The 23890-nt window shown below is 38.2% G+C and overlaps 1 protein-coding gene across 2 annotated transcripts; it reads right to left on the reverse strand.

The window, feature by feature from the left end:
* Positions 1-274: 274 nt before the first annotated feature.
* On the reverse strand, positions 275-21695 carry LOC128655567 (uncharacterized). Of its 2 annotated transcripts, XM_053709164.1 has the most exons (3): positions 21570-21695; positions 2894-3055; positions 275-548 (listed from the first exon to the last, which is right to left on the reverse strand). In XM_053709164.1, exons 2-3 carry the CDS (start codon positions 2996-2998, stop codon positions 360-362), a joined length of 294 nt encoding a protein of 97 aa, XP_053565139.1. In that variant the 5' UTR covers positions 2999-3055; positions 21570-21695; the 3' UTR covers positions 275-359. The 2 variants fall into 2 exon arrangements, with proteins under 2 accessions (XP_053565139.1, XP_053565140.1); XM_053709165.1 differs by lacking the exon at positions 21570-21695 and having other exon boundaries at positions 2894-3082.
* Between the last annotated feature and the right edge of the window lie 2195 nt (positions 21696-23890).

Raw genomic sequence — 23890 nt, forward strand, 5'->3', positions numbered from 1 at the left:
GACTATTGCACAGAGGCTCACCTATAAATTGTAATGTCATATGAACCCTGATGCAAGGGATGAAATCCCTCCTCTAAAAGTTAGAAGTTTCAGTCACTCGAGTTGAATAGAAGTAGGTAGATGCTCAGTCAAAGCCCGATCATAGAAAGCTCCCTGGCATGCAGATCTCTATTTCATAGAGAACATAAGGTTTCATTGGTCTAGTAAGCACATTCATCCTAGTGGAATGCTTACCACCCCGTCATTCACATACATGAATTTAGTCAAGTCAAACTTTGTAAGTTAAAATACATTTATTTTTTAGAACATAAATTAAAACTCCATAACCCTTTATATATTAAAGCACCCACATATGCATTTTACAAATTTTTGGGATCTGTAGAGTCCAGAGAATTAACCATGGGGAGGATATTAGCCACAGCAGTTCTGATCTCCTTGCAAGTAATAGTTCTTCTCTTGTTGTAGAGGGACAATCTTGCAGCTTCTGTAGCTATGGAGACCAGTACATCTTTTGAAACATTCTGGGCCAGACTTTGATCTTCACGTCCCTGCAACAGCCACAGATTAAAAGTAATTTTGATGGTCACTAAAAAATACTTCCATGAACACTTGAATCTTTAACATTTGGAATTATCAAAACTATTGAAACCAAATATGTTGTAGTTTTCTACTGCATGGCAAAAAAAAAAAAAAATGATAAAGAAAGGATCTTGGCAACAGATTGCAAGATCAAATATCCCACTAATAGTTGGTGCTTAAAATGAACTTGGGAGAAATGTACAATTAGTTTAAAGCAGTGATAGGGAACCTTGGCACTCCTGATGTTTCAGAACTGCATTACCCATGATGCTTAGGCACTCTGAAGTCCAGTTGAGCATCATGGGAGATGTAGTTCTGAAACATCTGGAGGTACAACGTTTCCCATCCCTGGTTTAAAGGGATATTAAAAAGTAAACATTCATGCACTCCCCTTTAATTATGGCTGCTGACATATTGGAACCTAGGTTTCCCTCCAGGTATCTGAAGGAGATTTGCTGCACATGCGTAAACACATTAGCACGGGAACACAGTAAAAGCTAGATTTAAACATGGCAGCACCTATGACAAAAGGAATAAAAGGAATACCCCCCCACACACACACCAATATGCTTAAAATGTATATTTGGTGTTCAATGTGCCTTTAAAATAGCAAGGTTAGAGTCTCTCTAAATGCTACATAACCTTTGCAGAGCATTAAGCTGATATAACCCAAATACAGTGCAGAGCACATAAGATCTGCAAGACAAGAGCCCTACATTAACTCTTAAATTAAGAAAAATCTCAAAATTGATTGTAAATTGTGGCAGAAATAGCCAAAGTATATAAGTAATGGGATATAATTTATAGCTTCCCCTATTTGATATGGTTCTGATTCTCCCTAGCTATAGAAAATGCCAATATACTTTAAGGCAGAGTTGTTTCCAGGGTATATAAAATAATGCTTGTGGTGACTATTTGCCGGTGTTCAATAAAAGGTTTTATTTATTATGCACATGCTGGGAAGCCTAGCACATGGACGGACTTCACAAAATATTTCTAGCCAAATTTAAGGGAAACAAGACTCACTTTAGTTTGAGAACATATTAGAAACGAACGTACAATATAAGCGTTTTGCCTCAAATAACTTGGCAAACAACTGTTAAGCCAAGAATGCTACCTCCCGACTTGTTCTGTACATAATTAAATTCACCAGCATTTAAAGGGACAGTCTAGTTAAATTTTCATTATTCAGAGATGACATGCACATTTAAACAACTTTCCAGTTTACTTTTAACATAAAATTTGCTTTGTTCTCTTGGTACTTGTTGAAAGCTCATATGCCAATTTCTAAACCCTTGAAGGCAGCCTCTTATCCAAGTTTCACTGCTATAGTGCTAGGTCATGTGTGCCATAGACATTGCGTTCACTCCTGTGGAGTTATTTGTGAGTCAGCACTGACTAGCTAAAATTCAAAGCATGTAAAAAGAACAGATAAGGGGGGTAGTCTGCAGTGTAGGGTTGCCACCTCAGCCATGTTTTCCTGGACACTTATGAGTTACACATGTTGCAGGGAGGAACATGTATTGTGTTTCTGGACAGCACTATTCATATTCCTCCCTGCAGCATATGTAACGCATAAGTGTCCAGGAAAACATGGCTGAGGTGGCAACCCTGCTGCAGAGGTTTAGATACAAGTTAGTTAAGCAGAGGTAAAAAGTAATACAACAGTGTTATGCAAAACTGGGGAATATGTAATAAATAGATCTCTAAATTTAAGTGTGGAATTAGAGAATGAGGTGGGGACCCACACCATTTACTTTAGGATTTGCAAAAAGTCTGCATATTAAACTAAACTATTTGGAATGCCTGGTGAGTTTCTCACTTTTGGCAATTTAGGGCTACCTGTAAAATGAGTCTGTGCACTGATCTTATCAGTCACTGCATCATGTAGCAGCTTCAAGTATTTTGTAGCCTACTTTTTTTTTTTACTACACAAACTATAACTTGTCTTCGCTAGGGAGGAAGCATTTATAGCAAAGGCAATTAAAAAAAAAAAAAAAAAAAGTACCACATAGAAACCATTTTTTACAGCATATAAGAACCAAAGGCCCAACAAATCTACCCAAAATCATGTAACATTTAGTTTATAAAATGACCTTATGCTTATCCCAGGCATTATTGAAGTCCCCCACAGTAACAGTCTTTACTACCTCTACAGGAAATTCATTCTATGAAGCAATTCTGCAAATTACTCCTAAACCTACTACCCTTCAATTAGAGATCATGACCCGCCCCCCCCCCCCCCTGAAAGTTGTATCAACGTTTTACCTCATCTTAGCTATACATATTTAGGTAATTGCATGTGTGTACTTACTTGTTTCAATACCCTGTAAAGAAATCTGGTGTAGTTTGTCCTTGTTTTCCCTCTCAGATCTCTCTCTAGTGCACTGTAGGAAATCTTTTTCTTGGTAGCTTCCATATTCAACACAGGCAGCACAAAAGGTTTCAAACCAGTTATTTAGAAGCTTGATCTACCCTAACAAGACAAAATATATAGGTTGAAGATCACATGGGACTACTGTCATGTCTAGTGCTGCTATTACAAAAACTTAGTTCTAACGTTCCCATTCAGAGCTCTGCATATCTAGGTATTTTTTTGAGAAAGTTCACTTCAGCAAAAAGAAATACTATACAAATGAGTTAATTACTTACTTGTGACATCCCAAATATGCTTAAGCACATAGATCAGTACTACTAAAACTTCACAGGTCAAGATGAAATTATTAAAAAAAAGTACTTTGACATTAACTACCACTCACCCAAAGTCTACAGCTTGTTCTGCTTTAAGTTCTAACCAGCTTGGGTTTTATATAAACAGATCCACAGTATAAGCCACAGGTGTTTTTAGCAACCAATGACAACAGACAGCACCTGTGTATTTGCAGACAATTATTAAGATTCTGCCTCCAATGCATTTTCAGACCTGGGTGTCTAAAGTCTTTCACCTGTTGATTGTAGCCCCTTTTTGTAATAATTGGCACATATATGGTTCTATTCAGGCAGTTCAACAACAGATTAATTTATGCAATAATAAAGACACTACTTATAGGGACAATCTACTGTAGAAATAAACTGTTCCATTACATTAAAACATGTTCTAGTTAAACAATTTCTTTCACTTGATATGTTGCTAAAGGAACAAAAGGTGCAAAAAGAAAATAGTCTGCGTTAGACATTTTATTTTTGCACTATTCCCTGCATATAACTTTGCATTTAAACACATAGTAAAAGGGACATTAACACCTCTTGCTTTTGTGTAAAATGTGTACCTTGTCTCACTCTACCTAGAGAAAATGAAAAGCAAATCCGGTAGGTTTTCAAACTGCTCCAAATTGCTAGCTATTTGATTTGCACAATACAGAATTTGACCTTTTAAAGAGCATTGGACAAACACAATTTTACACAAAAGTAATAGATGTTTTAAGGAACAGTAAAGTCATAATAAGACATTTATGATTCAGATAGAACATACCATTTTAATCAACTTTCCAATTTACTTATATTATTTAATTTGCTTCATTCTCTTGTTATCCATTTCTGAAAGGTGTATCTAGGTAAGCTCAGGAGCAGCAAAGAACCTAGGCTGTAGCTGCTTATTGGAGCCTGCATATAAATATATATATATATCGATTGTCATTGGCTCACCCATGTGTTCAGTTGGAAACCAGTAGTCCATTGGTGCTCCTTCAACAAAGAATACCAAGAGAATGAAACAAATTTGATAATAGAGGTCAACTGGAAAGTTGTTTAAAATTGTGTGTTCTACCTAAATTGTGAATGAAACATTTTGGGTTTCATGTCCCTTTAATGTTCTTTTAAACTTAACTGCATAGCAGCAATGTACTTCTGAGACCTAGCGGAACACATCTGGTGAGCCAATGGCAAGAGACATAAATGAGTAGTTACTAATTACCAGCTAGCTCCCAGTAGTGTATTTAGGGTTGCCACCTCAGCTATGTTTTACTGGACACTTATAAGTTACACATGCTGCAGGGTGTGCAGGGAGGAATATAAATAGTGCATATAAATAGTGCTGTCAAGAAACACAATACATGTTCCTCACTGCACACCCTGCAGCATGTGTAACTCATAAGTGTCCAAGAAAACCCTAAGTGTGTTGCTGCTCTAAGCATTCCATCCTTGGTATATTTTTCACAAAGGATACCAAGAGAATAAATTAAAAGTACATTTCTGGGGGGGGGGGGGTTGGCATACATCTACTACTATATGCAAAACAAAATAGATGACAAATTAAAAACATTTCAGATGATTCAAATGTATGTATCTACAAAGCAATCCACTGAGCTGTTGAGCACTTAAAAGGACATGAAACCCAAAATTTGTCCTTAGTGACTCAGATAGAGAATACAATTTTAAACAACTTTCCAATTTACTTCTATTATTTAATTTGCTTCCTTCTCTTGTTATTCTTTGCTGAAAGGTTTATCTAGGAAAGCTCAGGAGCAGCAAAGAACCTAGGTTCTAGCTGCTGATTGGTGGCTGCATATATATACTGTAACTTATTGTCATTGGCTCACCCATGTCTTCAGTTAGAAACCAGTAGTGCATTGTTGTTGCTCCTTCAACAAAGTATACCAAGAAAATGAAGAAAAAAATAATAGGAGAAAATTAGAAAGGTGCTTAACATTGCAAGCTCTATCAGAATCATGAAAGAAAAAAATTGGGTTTCATGTCCCTTTAAAGGCATACTAAACCCATTTTTTTATCATATTATTCAGGCAGATAATATCATTTTAAATAGCATTCCAATTTACTTCTATTATCTAATTTGCTTATTTTTTTAGATATATTTGTTAAAGAAACAGCAATGTACATGGGTGAGCCAATTACACGAGGCATCTATGTGCAGCCACCAATCAGCAGCTACTGAGCCTAGATATGCTTTTCAGCACAGCATATCAAGAGAATAAAACAAATTAGATAATAGATGTAAATTAGATTTATTATTTTTTTAAACTGTATGCTCTTTCTAAATCATGAAAGAAAAAATGTAGGTTTTCTGTCCCTTTAAATATTTTTGGTATATCTAATGCAAAAATATTAAAGAGACATGAATGCAAAATTTGTTTTGTTTCATGATTAAATATAAATATATAAATATATATTAAATATACTTAAAATGATTTAAACATATGGAAATACAAATCAATCCACAGAGCTGTTGAACACTTTAATATTTTTCCTATATCTAAAGAAAAACATTAATATCAAAGGTACATGTAACCCAAATTTCTTTCTTTCATGATTCAGATAGAGCATGCAGTTTTAAGCTTTTATTATCAAATCAACTTCATTCTCTTATTAATCTTTATCAAAGGAGCAGCAATGCACATTGGGAGCTAGCTGAACACATCAGGTGAGCCAATGACTAGAGGCTTATATATGTGCAGCCACCATTCAGCATATAGCTCCAAGCAGTGCATTACTGCTCCTGAGCCTACCTAGGTATGCTTTTCAACAAATGATGCCAAGTGAACAAAGAACATTAGCTAATATAAGTAAATTGGAACGCTGTTTAAAATGACATACTCTATCTACTCTATCCTACTAGACTACATCAGAAACGTCACAATGACCTGAATCTGAGGATGTATATTGCCAAATCTATTCAATTTAAATAAATAAAGCTAAGTAAATGGTATATAATTTGCTCAGTCACCCTGCAAAATCTCATAGAATATGTGCAGTAGTTTTCACTGTGTCATTTAGGGTCGCCACTTATGAGTTACACATGCTGCAGGGTGTGCAGAGGGAAACATACATTATTTTGCAGGATAGCCCAAAAATAGTGACCCTGGACAGCACTATTCATGTTCCTCCCTGCACACCCTGCAGCATGTGTAACTCATAAGTGTCCGGAAAAACATGGCTGGGGTGGCAACCCTTGTATCATTGGCTGAAGATCTTCATATTGGAAAACAGGTAAAATTTTAAAGGGACAGTAAACACGAGAATTTTTGTTGTTTAAAAAGGTAGATAATCCCTTTATTACCCATTCCCCAATTTTGCATAACCAACACAGTTATATTAATATACTTTTTACCTCTGTGATTACCTTGTATCTATGCCTCTGCAAACTGCCCCCTTATTTCAGTTCTTTTGACAGACATGCATTTTTAGCCAATCAGTGCTTTCTCTTAGGAGCTTCACGTGCCGGAGCTCAATGTTATCTATATGAAACACATGAACGCCCTCTAGTGGTGAAAAACTGTCAAAATGCTTTCCGATTAGAGGCAGTCTTCAAGGTCTAAGAAATTAGCACATGAACCTCCTAGATTTAGCTTTCAACTAAAAATACCAAGGGAACAAAGCAAAATTGGTAATAAAAGTAAATTGGAAAGTTGTTTAAAATTACATGCCCTATTTAAATCATGAAAGATTTTGTTTGCCTTTACTGTCCTTTTAAGTGTTTGTGGCAAATAGCAGTCAAATGGAAACTACAAACCTTCAGTCAATTTCACAGATATAAATATCTGAAAATCAAATCAGAGTGCTAAGATAGTGGCTCAGGTCAGTTTTGAGGCAAAATAATAGATTGATTTTAAATTCCTAGAATTTTCAAGAATTTTAAAATAACTATATATTAGTACATTTCATGATTTTAATTTTTTTAACAGATAATTGATTAAGAACTATTAATGAAAAATCTGTTACCACAGACATTTAAATATTTAACAGCTGAGAAAAAAATATATTGAATTATTAGTAAACTAGATTAATTATCAACATTGACAATTGCAGCTAATAGTGCCATCTAGTAAAATGGATACGAATATGAATTCTTCTAAATGTATCAGTATTTATTTATCTTCACCCTATTCTGCTACACAACATGATGTTGAGAATGGTCTAAAACTCTCTTTTTAACTTTTTTTTTTTTCCCAATCTGAACTTGGTAAATTGTAAATAATCATTTAACACAACTGGCTGTCCTCAACGGCAGAATACTGAGAAGAATCTTTTATAGAGCAAAAGAAGGAGATATTGATATGGGAGTATACTGAAGTGACTGGACCTTCAGCAGCTGTGAAAGCTTATATAATTCTCTTGCAGACTTTGTAATTTGGAGCCCTATGTAAGACTGAAATATTTAAGGGTTCGGAGAATACCACAAAAAATAATAATTGCATAAACTGAGGGATCATTTTATTTTACATTGTTAAAGGGAAAGGAAAGCCAAAATTAAACTTGCATTATTCAAATAGAGCATGTAATTTTAAGACACTTTTAAATTCACTTCTATTTTCAAATGTGCTTCATTCTCTTGTTATCCCTTGATGAAAAAGAATACGCACATATCCTACACTAGTGGAAGCTAGTTACTGATTGGTGCGTGCACACATCTGTATCTTGTGATTGGCTAATTAGATGTGTTTAGCTAGCTGCCAGTAGTGCAATGTTGCTCCTTTAGCAAAGCAAATTTGATAATAGAAGTAAATTGGAAAGTTAATTAAAAGTGTATGTTCTATCTAAATCATGGCAGAAAAAATTGGGGTTTCCTATACTTTTAAAGGGACACTGAACTCAATTTTTTTCTTTCGTGATTCAGATAGAGCAGGCAATTTTAAGCAACTTTCTAATTTATTCCTATTATCAAATTTTCTTAATTCTCTTGGTATCTTTATTTGAAATGCAAGAATGTAAGTTTAGATGCCGGCCCATTTTTGGTGAATAACCTGGGTTATTCTTGCTGATTGGTGGATAAATTCATCCACCAATAAAAAAAAGTGCTGTCCTGAGTTGTGAACCAAAAAAAAGACGCTTAGATGCCTTCTTTTTCAAATAAAGATAGCAAATGAACGAAGAAAAATTAATAACAGGAGTAAATTATTAAGTTGCTGAAAATTGCATGCGCTATCTGAATCACGAAAGAAAAAATTTGGGTTCAGTGTCCCTTTAAGTTATTTGTATATTTACATATATATGGGAATATCTATTTATAAATACTTAGAACATATTCCCCTATGTGAAGAACATTGGAATATAAAAGATTTACAGAACAAACACAGTTAAACACTTAAATTAAATATGAATATTGCAAAACAATGATTTTACATGTTTACAGCAACTTACCTGCAATGGGTTCCAATGCACTTATGTATATACTATATATTTGGGATACAGGCAGCTCCTAAAAAACTGTGAAACTAGCATTTTTTAAGGCTGGTAGGATCTAGTGATCTGGCTTTTATATATGTATTTTGATCCAAAGGTTTTCAATAACAAAGGCAGATCAGCTTTTGTTTCAAGTACATCCAAATAATGAATTTTATTCCACCACAGCATCACTTGATTATTTTTTTAAAGCTTTGGCTAACAGTTCTTCTGGTGAAGAATTGAAAACAAATTCATTTTGAGATTTGCAAAAGAGACTCACTTTTAACTAATCTTAAAATCAATTTGTATTTAAAGGGACACTGACCCCAAATTTTTCTTTCATGATTCAGATAGAGCATGACATTTTAAGCAACTTTCTAATTTACTCAATTTTATCAATTTTTCTTTATTCTCTTGCTATCTTTATTTGAAAAGCAGGAATGTGATGCATAGGTGCCGGCCCATTTTTGGTTGAGAACCTGGGTTATGCTTGCTTATTGGTGGGTAGATGTAAGCCTCCAATAAGAAAGCACTATCCATGGTTCTGATCCTAAAATGGGCTGGCTGCTAAGATTTACATTCCTGATTTTAAAATAAAGATAGCAAGAGAACAAAGAAAATTTGATAATAGGAGTAAGTTAGAAAGTTGCTTAAAATTTGATGCTCTATCTGAATCATGTAAGAAAACATTTTGGTTCAGAGTCCCTTTAATGATTAAGGGCCAGATTACAAGTCGAGAGCTATTTAACACTACCGTTCGAACGTTAACTGCACTAGAAGTACGCTTTTTGCACTCATATTAAAGTTGAAAGTAAACTGTTTTCACTTGTGTGCTAACCCGACAAGCGCAAAAAGCCGAACTTAGTATATTTGCTTGCACATTCACGTATTCTCCATAGAAATTGAGCTCAAACATGATTGCATATTCTCATGTGTGCATGAAAATATGAATATTTCACATTCCAATATTCTTTACATAGAAGAATATATTCTATTTATTCATAAATACGTATTTTTTTACATATATCTGATGATATTTTGGTACAATAAATATCTATACATAAAGATATATACAAATATACAGTACTGTGCAAAAGTCTTAGGCCACCATTAGATTTGTTGTTTTAGCAGTAAAGTAGCTGTAACACTTTTAAAACCAAAGTTCTAACTTTCTTGTATAATTGCATGGATTTCTGGCAATATATTCATCATGATTTCTTACAATGTGTAACCATGAAGGTGAAAAAGCCTAGAAAATTGTCTTCTTAATGTCTTTACTTTCCATATATTTCCCATTAAACTTAACCAAAATATTCCACTCCATCAGAAAACTGTTTACTTAGATATTCCAATTAATCAGAAAACACTTTCACATGGATCCACATTTTATAACAGTTCACACAGTTATAATGGATTTGAGTAAAATGTGCACAGTTATAATGGATTTGAGTAAAAAAAATGAAATATCTCAAAATCAACTTCAGATTTTCAAGTTTGTAATAGTCAACAATCTGATTGTATATTTTATATTTTATAATCCTATTTATAAAAAGGTGATAAAATAGGTTTATAACAAAGCAATCAGCTATATTTGAAACTATCTATCAAACTATGTATATATTTACCTATTTATTATCCATCTATCATCTATGTATCTATCTATTTATCATCTATTTATTTATCTATTATCTATCTATTTCTGCTACACAGTGATTAATTAGATTAGTGCAGGAGCTTTACATGATATTCAAGAGATAGATTTGTAAACAGCACTCTAATTGCAGGTGTTAAACACAGTAGTGCAGAGATTCTAAAAAAAAAACATAATTTATGTAAGAACTTACCTGATAAATTCATTTCTTTCATATTAGCAAGAGTCCATGAGCTAGTGACGTATGGGATATACATTCCTACCAGGAGGGGCAAAGTTTCCCAAACCTCAAAATGCCTATAAATACACCCCTCACCACACCCACAATTCAGTTTAACGAATAGCCAAGAAGTGGGGTGATAAAAAAGTGCGAAAGCATATAAAATAAGGAATTGGAATAATTGTGCTTTATAAAAAATCATAACCACCACAAAAAAAGGGCGGGCCTCATGGACTCTTGCTAATATGAAAGAAATGAATTTATCAGGTAAGTTCTTACATAAATTATGTTTTCTTTCATGTAATTAGCAAGAGTCCATGAGCTAGTGACGTATGGGATAATGATTACCCAAGATGTGGATCTTTCCACACAAGAGTCACTAGAGAGGGAGGGATAAAATAAAGACAGCCAATTCCTGCTGAAAATAATCCACACCCAAAATAAAGTTTAACGAAAAACATAAGCAGAAGATTCAAACTGAAACAGCTGCCTGAAGTACTTTTCTACCAAAAACTGCTTCAGAAGAAGAAAATACATCAAAATGGTAGAACTTAGTAAAAGTATGCAAAGAGGACCAAGTTGCTGCTTTGCAAATCTGATCAACCGAAGCTTCATTCCTAAACGCCCAGGAAGTAGAAACTGACCTAGTAGAATGAGCTGTAATTCTCTGAGGCGGAGTTTTACCCGACTCAACATAGGCAAGATGAATTAAAGATTTCAACCAAGATGCCAAAGAAATGGCAGAAGCTTTCTGGCCTTTTCTAGAACCGGAAAAGATAACAAATAGACTAGAAGTCTTTCGGAAAGATTTAGTAGCTTCAACATAATATTTCAAAGCTCTAACAACATCCAAAGAATGCAACGATTTCTCCTTAGAATTCTTAGGATTAGGACATAATGAAGGAACCACAATTTCTCTACTAATGTTGTTGGAATTCACAACTTTAGGTAAAAATTCAAAAGAAGTTCGCAACACCGCCTTATCCTGATGAAAAATCAGAAAAGGAGACTCACAAGAAAGAGCAGATAATTCAGAAACTCTTCTGGCAGAAGAGATGGCCAAAAGGAACAAAACTTTCCAAGAAAGTAATTTAATGTCCAATGAATGCATAGGTTCAAACGGAGGAGCTTGAAGAGCCCCCAGAACCAAATTCAAACTCCAAGGAGGAGAAATTGAATTAATGATAGGTTTTATATGAACCAAAGCTTGTACAAAACGTTTACTAGAAGGAGAAATAACAGACATAGCCTTCTTTATGGATTCAGAAACAAAATCTCTTATGTTATCAGGAACATTCTGCACCTTAGATGTTGAGGGAACTGCAACAGGCAATGGTACATCACTAAAGGAAATATTATCTGCTTTAACAAGTTTGTCATGACAATTATTACAAACAACAGCTGGAGAAATAGCTACCAAAAGTTTACAGCAGATACACTTAGCTTTGGTAGATCCAGCAGGCAGTGGTTTTCCTGTAGTATCTTCTGGCTCAGATGCAACGTGAGACATCTTGCAATATGTAAGAGAAAAAACAACATATAAAGCAAAATAAATCAAATTCCTTATAAGACAGTTTCAGGAATGGGAAAAAAATGCCAAACATCAAGCTTCTAGCAACCAGAAGCAAATGAAAATGAGACTGAAATAATGTGGAGACAAAAACGACGCCCATATTTTTTGGCGCCAAATAAGACGCCCACATTATTTGGCGCCTAAATGCTTTTGGCGCCAAAAATGACGCCACATCCGGAACGCCGACATCTTTGGCGCAAAATAACGTCAAAAAATGACGCAACTTCCGGCGACACGTATGACGCCGGAAACGGAAATGAATTTTTGCGCCAAAAAAATCCGCGCCAAAAATGACGCAATAAAATGAAGCATTTTCAGCCCCCGCGAGCCTAACAGCCCACAGGGAAAAAAGTCAAATTTTTGAGGTAAGACAAAATATGATAATTTAAAGCATAATCCCAAATATGAAACTGACTGTCTGGAAATAAGGAAAGTTGAACATTCTGAGTCAAGGCAAATAAATGTTTGAATACATATATTTAGAACTTTATAAATAAAGTGCCCAACCATAGCTTAGAGTGTCACAGAAAATAAGACTTACTTACCCCAGGACACTCATCTACATGTTTGTAGAAAGCCAAACCAGTACTGAAACGAGAATCAGTAGAGGAAATGGTAAATATAAGAGTATATCGTCGATCTGAAAAGGGAGGTAAGAGATGAATCTCTACGACCGATAACAGAGAACCTTATGAAATAGACCCCGTAGAAGGAGATCACTGCATTCAATAGGCAATACTCTCCTCACATCCCTCTGACATTCACTGCACGCTGAGAGGAAAACCGGGCTCCAACTTGCTGCGGAGCGCATATCAACGTAGAATCTAGCACAAACTTACTTCACCACCTCCCTTGGAGGCAAAGTTTGTAAAACTGATTTGTGGGTGTGGTGAGGGGTGTATTTATAGGCATTTTAAGGTTTGGGAAACTTTGCCCCTCCTGGTAGGAATGTATATCCCATACGTCACTAGCTCATGGACTCTTGTTAATTACATGAAAGAAACAATGAATATCAGGAAGAATAGCAATCTTTCTGTGAAAAAGAACAGAAAGAGCAGAGATTTGTCCTTTCAAGGAACTTGCGGACAAACCTTTATCTAAACCATCCTGAAGAAACTGTAAAATTCTCGGAATTCTAAAAGAATGCCAAGAAAAATGATGAGAAATACACCAAGAAATATAAGTCTTCCAGACTCTATAATATATCTCTCTAGATACAGATTTACGAGCCTGTAACATAGTATTAATCACAGAGTCAGAGAAACCTCTTTGACGAAGAATCAAGCGTTCAATCTCCATACCTTTAAATTTAAGGATTTCAGATCCTGATGGAAAAAAGGACCTTGTGACAGAAGGTCTGGTCTTAACGGAAGAGTCCACGGTTGGCAAGAGGCCATCCGGACAAGATCCGCATACCAAAACCTGTGAGGCCATGCCGGAGCTACCAGCAGAACAAACGAGCATTCCTTCAGAATCTTGGAGATTACTCTTGGAAGAAGAACTAGAGGCGGAAAGATATAGGCAGGATGATACTTCCAAGGAAGAGATAATGCATCCACTGCCTCCGCCTGAGGATCCCGGGATCTGGACAGATACCTGGGAAGTTTCTTGTTTAGATGGGACGCCATCAAATCTATTTCTGGAAGTTCCCACATGTGAACAATCTGAAGAAATACCTCTGGGTGAAGAGACCATTCGCCCGGATGCAACATTTGGCGACTGAGATAATCCGCTTCCCAATTGTCTACACCTGGGATATGAACCGCAGAGATTAGACAGGAGCTGGATTCCGCCCAAACCAAAATTTGAGATACTTCTTTCATAGCCAGAGGACTGTGAGTTCCTCCTTGATGATTGATGTATGCCACAGTTGTGACATTGTCTGTCTGAAAACAAATGAACGATTCTCTCTTCAGAAGAGGCCAAAACTGAAGAGCTCTGAAAATTGCACGGAGTTCCAAAATATTGATTGGTAATCTCACCTCCTGAGATTCCCAAACTCCTTGTGCCGTCAGAGATCCCCACACAGCTCCCCAACCTGTGAGACTTGCATCTGTTGAAATTACAGTCCAGGTCGGAAGCACAAAAGAAGCCCCCTGAATTAAACGATGGTGATCTGTCCACCACGTTAGAGAGTGTCGAACAATCGGTTTTAAATACATTAATTGAGATATCTTTGTGTAATCCTTGCACCATTGATTCAGCATACAAAGCTGAAGAGGTCGCATGTGAAAACGAGCAAAGGGGATCGCGTCCGATGCAGCAGTCATAAGACCTAGAATTTCCATGCATAAGGCTACCGAAGGGAATGATTGTGACTGAAGGTTTCGACAAGCTGCAATCAGTTTTAGACGTCTCTTGTCTGTTAAAGACAGAGTCATGGACACTGAATCTATCTGGAAACCCAGAAAGGTTACCCTTGTCTGAGGAATCAATGAACTTTTTGGTAAATTGATCCTCCAACCATGATCTTGAAGAAACAACACAAGTCGATTCGTATGAAATTCTGCTAAATGTAAAGACTGAGCAAGTACCAAGATATCGTCCAAATAAGGAAATACCACAATACCCTGTTCTCTGATTACAGACAGAAGGGCACCGAGAACCTTTGTAAAAATTCTTGGAGCTGTAGCTAGGCCAAACGGCAGAGCCACAAACTGGTAATGCTTGTCCAGAAAAGAGAATCTCAGGAACCGATAATGATCTGGATGAATCGGAATATGCAGATATGCATCCTGTAAATCTATTGTGGACATAAAATTCCCTTGCTGAACAAAAGGCAAGATAGTCCTTACAGTTACCATCTTGAACGTTGGTATCCTTACATAACGATTCAATATTTTTAGATCCAGAACTGGTCTGAAGGAATTCTCCTTCTTTGGTACAATGAAGAGATTTGAATAAAACCCCATCCCCTGTTCCTGAACTGGAACTGGCATAATTACTCCAGTCAACTCTAGATCTGAAACACAATTCAGAAATGCTTGAGCTTTTACTGGATTTACTGGGACACGGGAAAGAAAAAATCTCTTTGCAGGAGGTCTCATCTTGAAACCAATTCCGTACCCTTCTGAAACAATGTTCTGAATCCAAAGATTGTGAACAGAATTGATCCAAATGTCTTTGAAAAAACGTAACCTGCCCCCTACCAGCTGAGCTGGAATGAGGGCCGCACCTTCATGTGGACTTAGAAGCAGGCTTTGCCTTTCTGGCTGGCTTGGATTTATTCCAGATTGGAGATGGTTTCCAAACTGAAACTGCTCCTGAGGATGAAGGATCAGACTTTTGTTCTTTGTTGAAACGAAAGGAACGAAAACGATTATTAGCCCTGTTTTTACCCTTAGATTTTTTATCCTGTGGTAAAAAAAGTTCCTTTCCCACCAGTAACAGTTGAAATAATAGAATCCAACTGAGAACCAAATAATTTGTTACCCTGGAAAGAAATGGAAAGTAGAGTTGATTTAGAAGCCATATCAGCATTCCAAGTCTTAAGCCATAAAGCTCTTCTAGCTAAAATAGCTAGAGACATAAACCTGACATCAACTCTGATAATATCAAAGATGGCATCACAGATAAAATTATTAGCATGCTGAAGAAGAATAATAATATCATGAGAATCATGATGTGTTACTTGTTGCGCTAAAGTTTCCAACCAAAAAGTTGAAGCTGCAGCAACATCAGCCAAAGATATAGCAGGTCTAAGAAGATTACCTGAACACAGATAAGCTTTTCTTAGAAAGGATTCAATTTTCCTATCTAAAGGATCCTTAAACGAAGTACCATCTGACGTAGGAATAGTAGTACGTTTAGCAAGGGTAGAAATAGCCCCATCAACTTTAGGGATTTTGTCCCAAAATTCTAATCTGTCAGACGGCACAGGATATAATTGCTTAAAACGTTTAGAAGGAGTAAATGAATTACCCAATTTATCCCATTCTTTGGAAATTACTGCAGAAATAGCATTAGGAACAGGAAAAACTTCTGGAATAACCACAGGAGATTTAAATACCTTATCCAAACGTTTAGAATTAGTATCAAGAGGACCAGAATCCTCTATTTCTAAAGCAATTAGAACTTCTTTAAGTAAAGAACGAATAAATTCCATTTTAAATAAATATGAAGATTTATCAGCATCAACCTCTGAGACAGAATCCTCTGAACCAGAAGAGTCATCAGAATCAGAATGATGATGTTCATTTAAAAATTCATCTGTAGGGAGAGAAGTTTTAAAAGATTTTTTACGTTTACTAGAAGGAGAAATAACAGACATAGCCTTCTTTATGGATTCAGAAACAAAATCTCTTATGTTATCAGGAACATTCTGCACCTTAGATGTTGAAGGAACTGCAACAGGCAATGGTACTTTACTAAAGGAAATATTATCTGCATTAACAAGTTTGTCATGACAATCAATACAAACAACAGCTGGAGGAATAGCTACCAAAAGTTTACAGCAGATACACTTAGCTTTGGTAGATCCAGCACTAGACAGCGATTTTCCTGTAGTATCTTCTGGCTCAGATGCAACGTGAGACATCTTGCAATATGTAAGAGAAAAAACAACATATAAAGCAAAATTGATCAAATTCCTTAAATGACAGTTTCAGGAATGGGAAAAAATGCCAAAGAACAAGCTTCTAGCAACCAGAAGCAATGAAAAATGAGACTTAAATAATGTGGAGACAAAAGCGACGCCCATATTTTTTAGCGCCAAAAATGACGCCACATCCGGAACGCCGACATTTTTGGCGCAAAATAACGTCAAAAAGTGACGCAACTTCCGGCGACACGTATGACGCCGGAAACGGAAAATAATTTTTGCGCCAAAAAAGTCCGCGCCAAAAATGACGCAATAAAATGAAGCATTTTCAGCCCCCGCGAGCCTAACAGCCCACAGGGAAAAAGGTAAGAAAAAAATGATTAAATCAAATGCATTATCCCAAATATGAAACTGACTGTCTGAAGAATAAGGAAAGTTGAACATTCTGAGTCAAGGCAAATAAATGTTTGAATACATATATTTAGAACTTTATAAACAAAGTGCCCAACCATAGCTTAGAGTGTCACAGAAAATAAGATTTACTTACCCCAGGACACTCATCTACATGTTTGTAGAAAGCCAAACCAGTACTGAAACGAGAATCAGCAGAGGTAATGGTATATATAAGAGTATATCGTCAATCTGAAAAGGGAGGTAAGAGATGAATCTCTACGACCGATAACAGAGAACCTATGAAATAGACCCCGTAGAAGGAGATCACTGCATTCAAATAGGCAATACTCTCCTCACATCCCTCTGACATTCACTGCACGCTGAGAGGAAAACCAGGCTCCAACTTGCTGCGGAGCGCATATCAACGTAGAATCTAGCACAAACTTACTTCACCACCTCCATCGGAGGCAAAGTTTGTAAAACTGAATTGTGGGTGTGGTGAGGGGTGTATTTATAGGCATTTTGAGGTTTGGGAAACTTTGCCCCTCCTGGTAGGAATGTATATCCCATACGTCACTAGCTCATGGACTCTTGCTAATTACATGAAAGAAAGTAATGATTTAACAAATCGACTGTTATAGCATTGTCTTTAAATTTACAATTAGACAGTTTGGTAGAAAACAGAATAATATTTCATATAAAATACCAGGATATATATAAGGTACATTACATATTGCAAAGTATAAAAAGCTTAAGCTTGCCCCTTGTTGATTCATTATATGAAAGCTGACAAACAGCTTTTATTAACTGCTTTTATGGTACCTCAAGCATTGCCAAAGTTAAAATGGCATTTGTCTATCTGTCATAGAAAATCTGTGTTATTAGCTCTTCAAGCTGTAAGACAATTTTACATTGTTGCTGAGACCAGCTTTATTAAAACAAAATGTCCAAAGTTTTATTCTGTCTGGCCAGATAGGACATGAGAGCTGGAATCAATTTAAATTCTGTTCATAAACTTGAGAACAAATATGTGCATAACAGAAGAGGAATACTAACGACCAAGGACGTGCCAGGTACGTCCTGCAAAAACTGTCACTTAGTGACAATGGACGTACCTGGCAAGTCCTTGGTCTAATTATGTGCTGGAAGCAATTGCGATCGCTTCCAGCAGCTCTCAGGGTATTGCATTGATACCTCGATATTGAGGAATCGTGCAATACCCTTTTCAACCATCCAATGCAGAGAGAGCTACTCTGTGGCCCTCTCTGCACCGGTAGCGATGGTGCCGATCGTTGGTGGGTGGGAGCTTAGCAGTGAGGTGGATGGGCGGCCCATCGCTATCCGGCAACCGGTTCCTGTGTGTGCAATGTGCACGCCGGGTACCGGAAGCGTGGGGGAGGGACTGTGGGGGCGTGTGCGGGCGAGTGTGCGCGGCGCGCGCGCAGCATCCACTGCTACCAATGTTGCAAACAGTGAGAGGCAGGGGGGAAAATATATATAAAAATATATATAAAATAATTATAAAAGGATCTGGGAGGAGGAGGGGGAGGGGGGTATTGAGGGGGTACTCCTGCACTACAGAAAAAATCGATCTTTTTTAAAAAAAAAATAAACATACTGCTTTTGGGGGGGGCAAACTGGGTACTAGCAGACAGCTGCCAGTACCCAATATGGCAGCAAATAGGTAGTGGGGGGAGGGTTAGAGAGCTGTTTGGGGGGGCATCAGGGAGGTTGGGGGGTAAGGGGGGTCCATCACAGCTGAATAGATATTAGAGAAAAAGAAAAAAAAAACTTTTATTTTAGTACTGGCAGACTTTCAGGGATCAGGCGGTGGGATGTGTCAGATGGGAGGCTGACCTCTACACTTCAGCTAAAATTAACCCTGCAAGCTCCCTACAATCCCTAATTAACCCCTTCACTGCTGGGCATAATACACGTGTGATGCTCAGCGGCATTTAGCGGCCTTCTAATTACGAGAAAGCAACGCCAAAGCCATATATGTCTGCTATTTCTGAACAAAGGGGATCCCAGAGAAGCATTTACAACAATTTATGCCATAATTGCACAAGCTGTTTGTAAATAATTTCAGTGAGAATCCTAAAGTTTGTGACAAAATTTGTGAAAAAGGGAACGATTTTTTTTTTATTTGATCGCATATGGCGGTGAAACGGTGGCATGAAATATACCAAAATGGGCCTAGCTCAATACTTTGGGTTGTCTTCTAAAAACATATATATATATACATGTAAAGGGATATTCAGGAATTCCTGGCAGATATGAGTGTTCCAATGTAACTAGCGCTAATTTTGAAAAAAAGTGGTTTGGAAATAGCAAAATGCTACTGCGTATAACTTGCAAAAAAAGCAAAGAAACATCGGGTATTTCTAAACTCAGGACAAAATTTAGAAACTATTTAACATGGGTATTTTTTGGTGGTTGTAGATGTGCAACAGATTTTGGGGGTCAAAGATAGAAAAAGTTTGTATTTTTTAATTTTTTCATCATATTTTATAATCTTTTTTATAGTAAATTATAAGATATGATGAAAATAAAGGTATCTTTAGAAATTCCATTTAATTGCGAGAACAATGGTATATAATATGTGTGGGTACAGTAAATGAGTAAGAGGAAAATTACAGCTAAACACAAACACTGCAGAAATGTAAAAATAGCCCTGGTCCTTAAGGGTAAGACAATTGAAAAATGGCCTTCTTCTCCTTAAGGGGTTAAGGTACAATTTAAACAAAACCCATGAATGCATATTTCCCATTGCAGATGCTCATTGGTTTTTAGACACATTTGTGTTTTTTTGGCTAAATTTTCATATTAAGGGCAAGATTATGAAAGGCGTGTTAACAGATATGTGTGAGCGATAAGGGGTATATCACGGCTGTTTGAGCATGTTGGGTTTTCCGCTCATATTTCAAGTTGAAAGTAAATGTGATTGCTTGGACGATTTTGCGATTTATGCTACAATTATTATTGTGTCTTCAGAGCTCTGGTTAACTGTTTAGCAAAACAAAAAAGTGTCACAAAGCACATCAAAAATACATTACAAAGTACAGTTACACTCATAATAATACTATCTAATAAAAAATATTCAAAACAAATACAGGTGGTCCTCGTTTTACAACGGTTCAATTTACACCGTTTCAGAATAACAACCTTTTTTTCCAGTCATGTGACTGCTATTGAAAAGCATTGAGAAGCAGTGCATTTATTAAAATAGCCATTAGGTGGAGCTGTCCGCTTGTGTTGCAGCAAAGCCAAGCAAGCTGAAATTAATCAGTTTAACCAGACCTGAGCTATCAAGCAGATTTCAAAGGAACAAGATCTTCCTGTCTATAAATCAGTCCAGATTGGAATGCATAGAAAGAACTGTTTGCAGAAAAATTCAAGTGAAGTCTGTGTTGTGTGATTATTGTATTAGGTTTATAATGCTGTTTAGCAAATGTTTTTGTTCATTTAACTTAGTTTAATTATATATTCTGTGTTGTGTGATTATTTTATTAGATTTATAATGCTGTTTAGCATTTAAAGTCTTCATTTCAAAGCTTTAAAAATAATTTATTAGGTGTTACTTATGACAATTTTGAGAGGGTCCTGGAACCTATATCCCTCACTTCCCATTGACTTACATTATAAACTGGGTTTCAATTTACAACGGTTTCAATTTACAACCATTCCTTCTGGAACCTAACCCCGGCGTAAACTGAGGGCTACCTGTATTGCACAAAAAAGTTATAAGGGCTCAAATATATGAGGTCTCAGGTGTTAGGAAAAAAAAGGGCTTTAACCTAGAGATACATACATATACATGTCTTAATATGTATATTTATATAAATGATTTTAATCCACTCTCACTACTGCAACTTTGTCCTCTCTGGTCTCCCTAGCTGCCACCTAGCTCCTTTACAATCCATTAGGAATGCCTCTGCGAGACTCATCTTCCCTATAAGTCGCTCTTTATCTGCTGCACCTCTCTGCCAATCCCTTCACTGGCTTTCTCTTGCCTCCAGGATTAAACATAAAATTCTGACTCTGACATACAAAGCCCTCAACTGCACTACTCCCCCCTATATCTTAGACCTTGTCTCCAGATACTCTCCCTCCCATCCCCATCTCTCTGCTCACGACCGCCTATTCTCCTCCTTTCTTGTTACCTCCTCACATTCCTGTTTACAGGACTTCTCCAGACTGGCTTTCATCTTGTGGAACTCTCTGCCTTGCTACACAAGACTCTCCCATAGTTTTGAAAGCTTCAAGCGCTCCCTAAAGACTCTACTGTTCAGGGATGCATACAACCTACACTAACCTTTCCTAATACCAGTTCCTCTCCTCCATTACTATTTGCCATGAACCCCCTTAGCATGTAAGACAATGTAGGGCAGAATAACCAGAAACAGAAACAAACATAATAATTAAGGCCCTTAGGTGTGTGATAGCTGTGAAGTGGCAACAATGTTGCATTAGTATGGGTGGGGATTTGGCTTACCTATAAGAAGACAGGTTACAGGCCCCAGACCCACTTTCCAGCTTGTCTTCACAGCTTGTAGGATCTGTACAGTCCAGTATCGCAGTCTGTTGCAGCATGGATCATTCCAAGAGATCTTCAAAAGCACCTGTGAGGAATCAAGAGTTGGGGGATTTACTGATCAACGACTTTGACTCCGAGGAGGACTTGGTGCCACCGTTTCCGGTGAGTCATACCCCGGTTGGTGCCTCTTCCCTTTACCCTGAGGTCAATGTTGTGGTGGGACCCTTCCCCCTGCCCCCAGTAGTGGCGGTGGTGGCTATAGTGGGTTCCCCTGAGATAGGCCCAGCTTCCCTCCCCTCACCCAGTCAGCCAGCGGTGGGCCTGGGGACAGCGTTCCCCCTACTAGTATATCCCCTTCACTTCAGGATGTGTGTCTCAAAGGTGTTTCGTTGGCTAGGGCGAGTGTGAGCACTTCATACTTACCTCTGCCATCGATCACACTGTCTGGCAAATTTGTTACGTCCACAGTGGCCCTCTTGCAGTCCCTTGGGTTGGTCCATGCGGGTGGTGGTCCTCCCCCTGCGGTCATGGCTTCCGGCGTTGGTTCCCCTCATCCATCTCCGTATCTTCAGGTGGTGGCAGGAGAATCTACGGCCATGCAGTCTTATGTCACTTCCGGCTTGGACGCTTCTGGTGACATCACTTCCGGAACCGCCATTTGCAAGCCAGCCATCAAGAGGGTAGCATCGTCTTCTCCTCCAGGGTCCACAGGTAAGAGAGGAGTACCCCAGGTCGGGGCAAGGCCCTCAGGGGGGGCACAGCAAGGCACAGGGGCTCAGCAATCACGGGCAGCAAAGGGGGTTTCCAAGCCTGGGGGGCAGAGTATGAGTGTACCAGGTGGTTCTTCACAGGGCGGAGGCCTTGCAATACATGATCAGGATGGTAATTATGAGCAGGCTGCAGTCCTGACTGGGGGTATGTCAGTTAATCAGGCGCATGGCCTAGACAGGCAGCCTTCTACATGGCAGGCAGTTAGGAGTAGCGCCATGTCCATGCATGAGAAGCGCATTGCGTAGTGTGCACGGGCGTGCCTCTAGGGTATCTCCCAGTGGGACTAACATAGGGGTTACAACTAGGGCTTCAGCCAAAAGAGGTGCAGGCCCTCAGCCTAGCTTATGTCAAGCAATGGAGGTAGATGCAAAACAGGGCCCTTCGAGGCACGTACAGTTTGCAAATGCAGTGCTTGATGTGCAAGTGGGTTGTGTGTCTGATGTTATGAATGTTTAGCAGTCAGGGGGGCTTAGAGTCTGCTTCAGCTGGGGCAGTGGGGGCCTTGTCTTCTTCCCGTGGTACTCCTCTCTCCCAATTCTCATTCCAGGGAATCATGGAATCCCAGGGAGCTGGTTCTACTGCACACTCCAGTCTGGATTACCACACAGAGGAGGAGCAGAGACGTGTGGAGCAATGCTTGACTTCCGCCAGTCCCCCGTCTGTGCTGCGTTCATTGGGAACCGGTAAGACATCTTTGATTTCTGGTCTCAAGGGGCTTAGCTCATCTTTGGATGATTCTGGATCAGAGAGTGATAGGTCCCTGGGGTTGGAGGCCAAGGGTCAGAAGAGAATGTATAGGATGATGAAATAGTTGGTAGAGGAAAGGAAGGCCATGGGTCTGCCCCTCCCCCTGGTTCATCCCATATGGAACCCTATTTTCCGTTACCGACACCTCCCGTACCAGCAGAGGTTGCGAGCCCTGAGGCGACACTGAGACACAAGGCGGCTATGTATGGGGACATGTATTTGTGGCCCTCATTCAGCCTACACAAGAATCTCAAACAAAAATGGTTATAAGGATTCAGGAGGGTAACTATGTTCAAATGTTTGAGCTCTCCACTGAGGCCTACCACCAAAAGGAAATGGCGGAGGATGGTACAGGCCCTAAAAAGTTTAAAAGGCCAGATACGTTCAATGAATGGCAGAAATGCTTTTGTGTGTACGCTTCTTGCTATATCACTAAATTCTCCGACCAGGCACTAGATATTTTGAAATTTCAAGATGCCATAGAAACTATTCAAGAGCAATATAGAGAACGGGCGTGGAGGGATTACGATATTGCCTTTCACAGAAAGAAAGTCAGTAACCCTTGCCTGACCTTTGGGGACATGGGTATGCGTCTATGGGCGCAATTGGTGCCTGAGAAGCCAGTCGGGCCTGGGCAGTCTCTTGCCGGGCTGTTTGGGATAGAGCATCACAGCGGTCCCGACAGAGTCCCGCAGGGGGCTGTTGGCACCTTCAGAACACTCTGCGTTAAAGGAACAGCGTGCGCATACAACACAACTGCA

Source organism: Bombina bombina, chromosome 4, assembly GCF_027579735.1.
Source record: "Bombina bombina isolate aBomBom1 chromosome 4, aBomBom1.pri, whole genome shotgun sequence".
In the NCBI taxonomy this organism is placed as follows: Eukaryota; Metazoa; Chordata; class Amphibia; order Anura; family Bombinatoridae; genus Bombina; species Bombina bombina.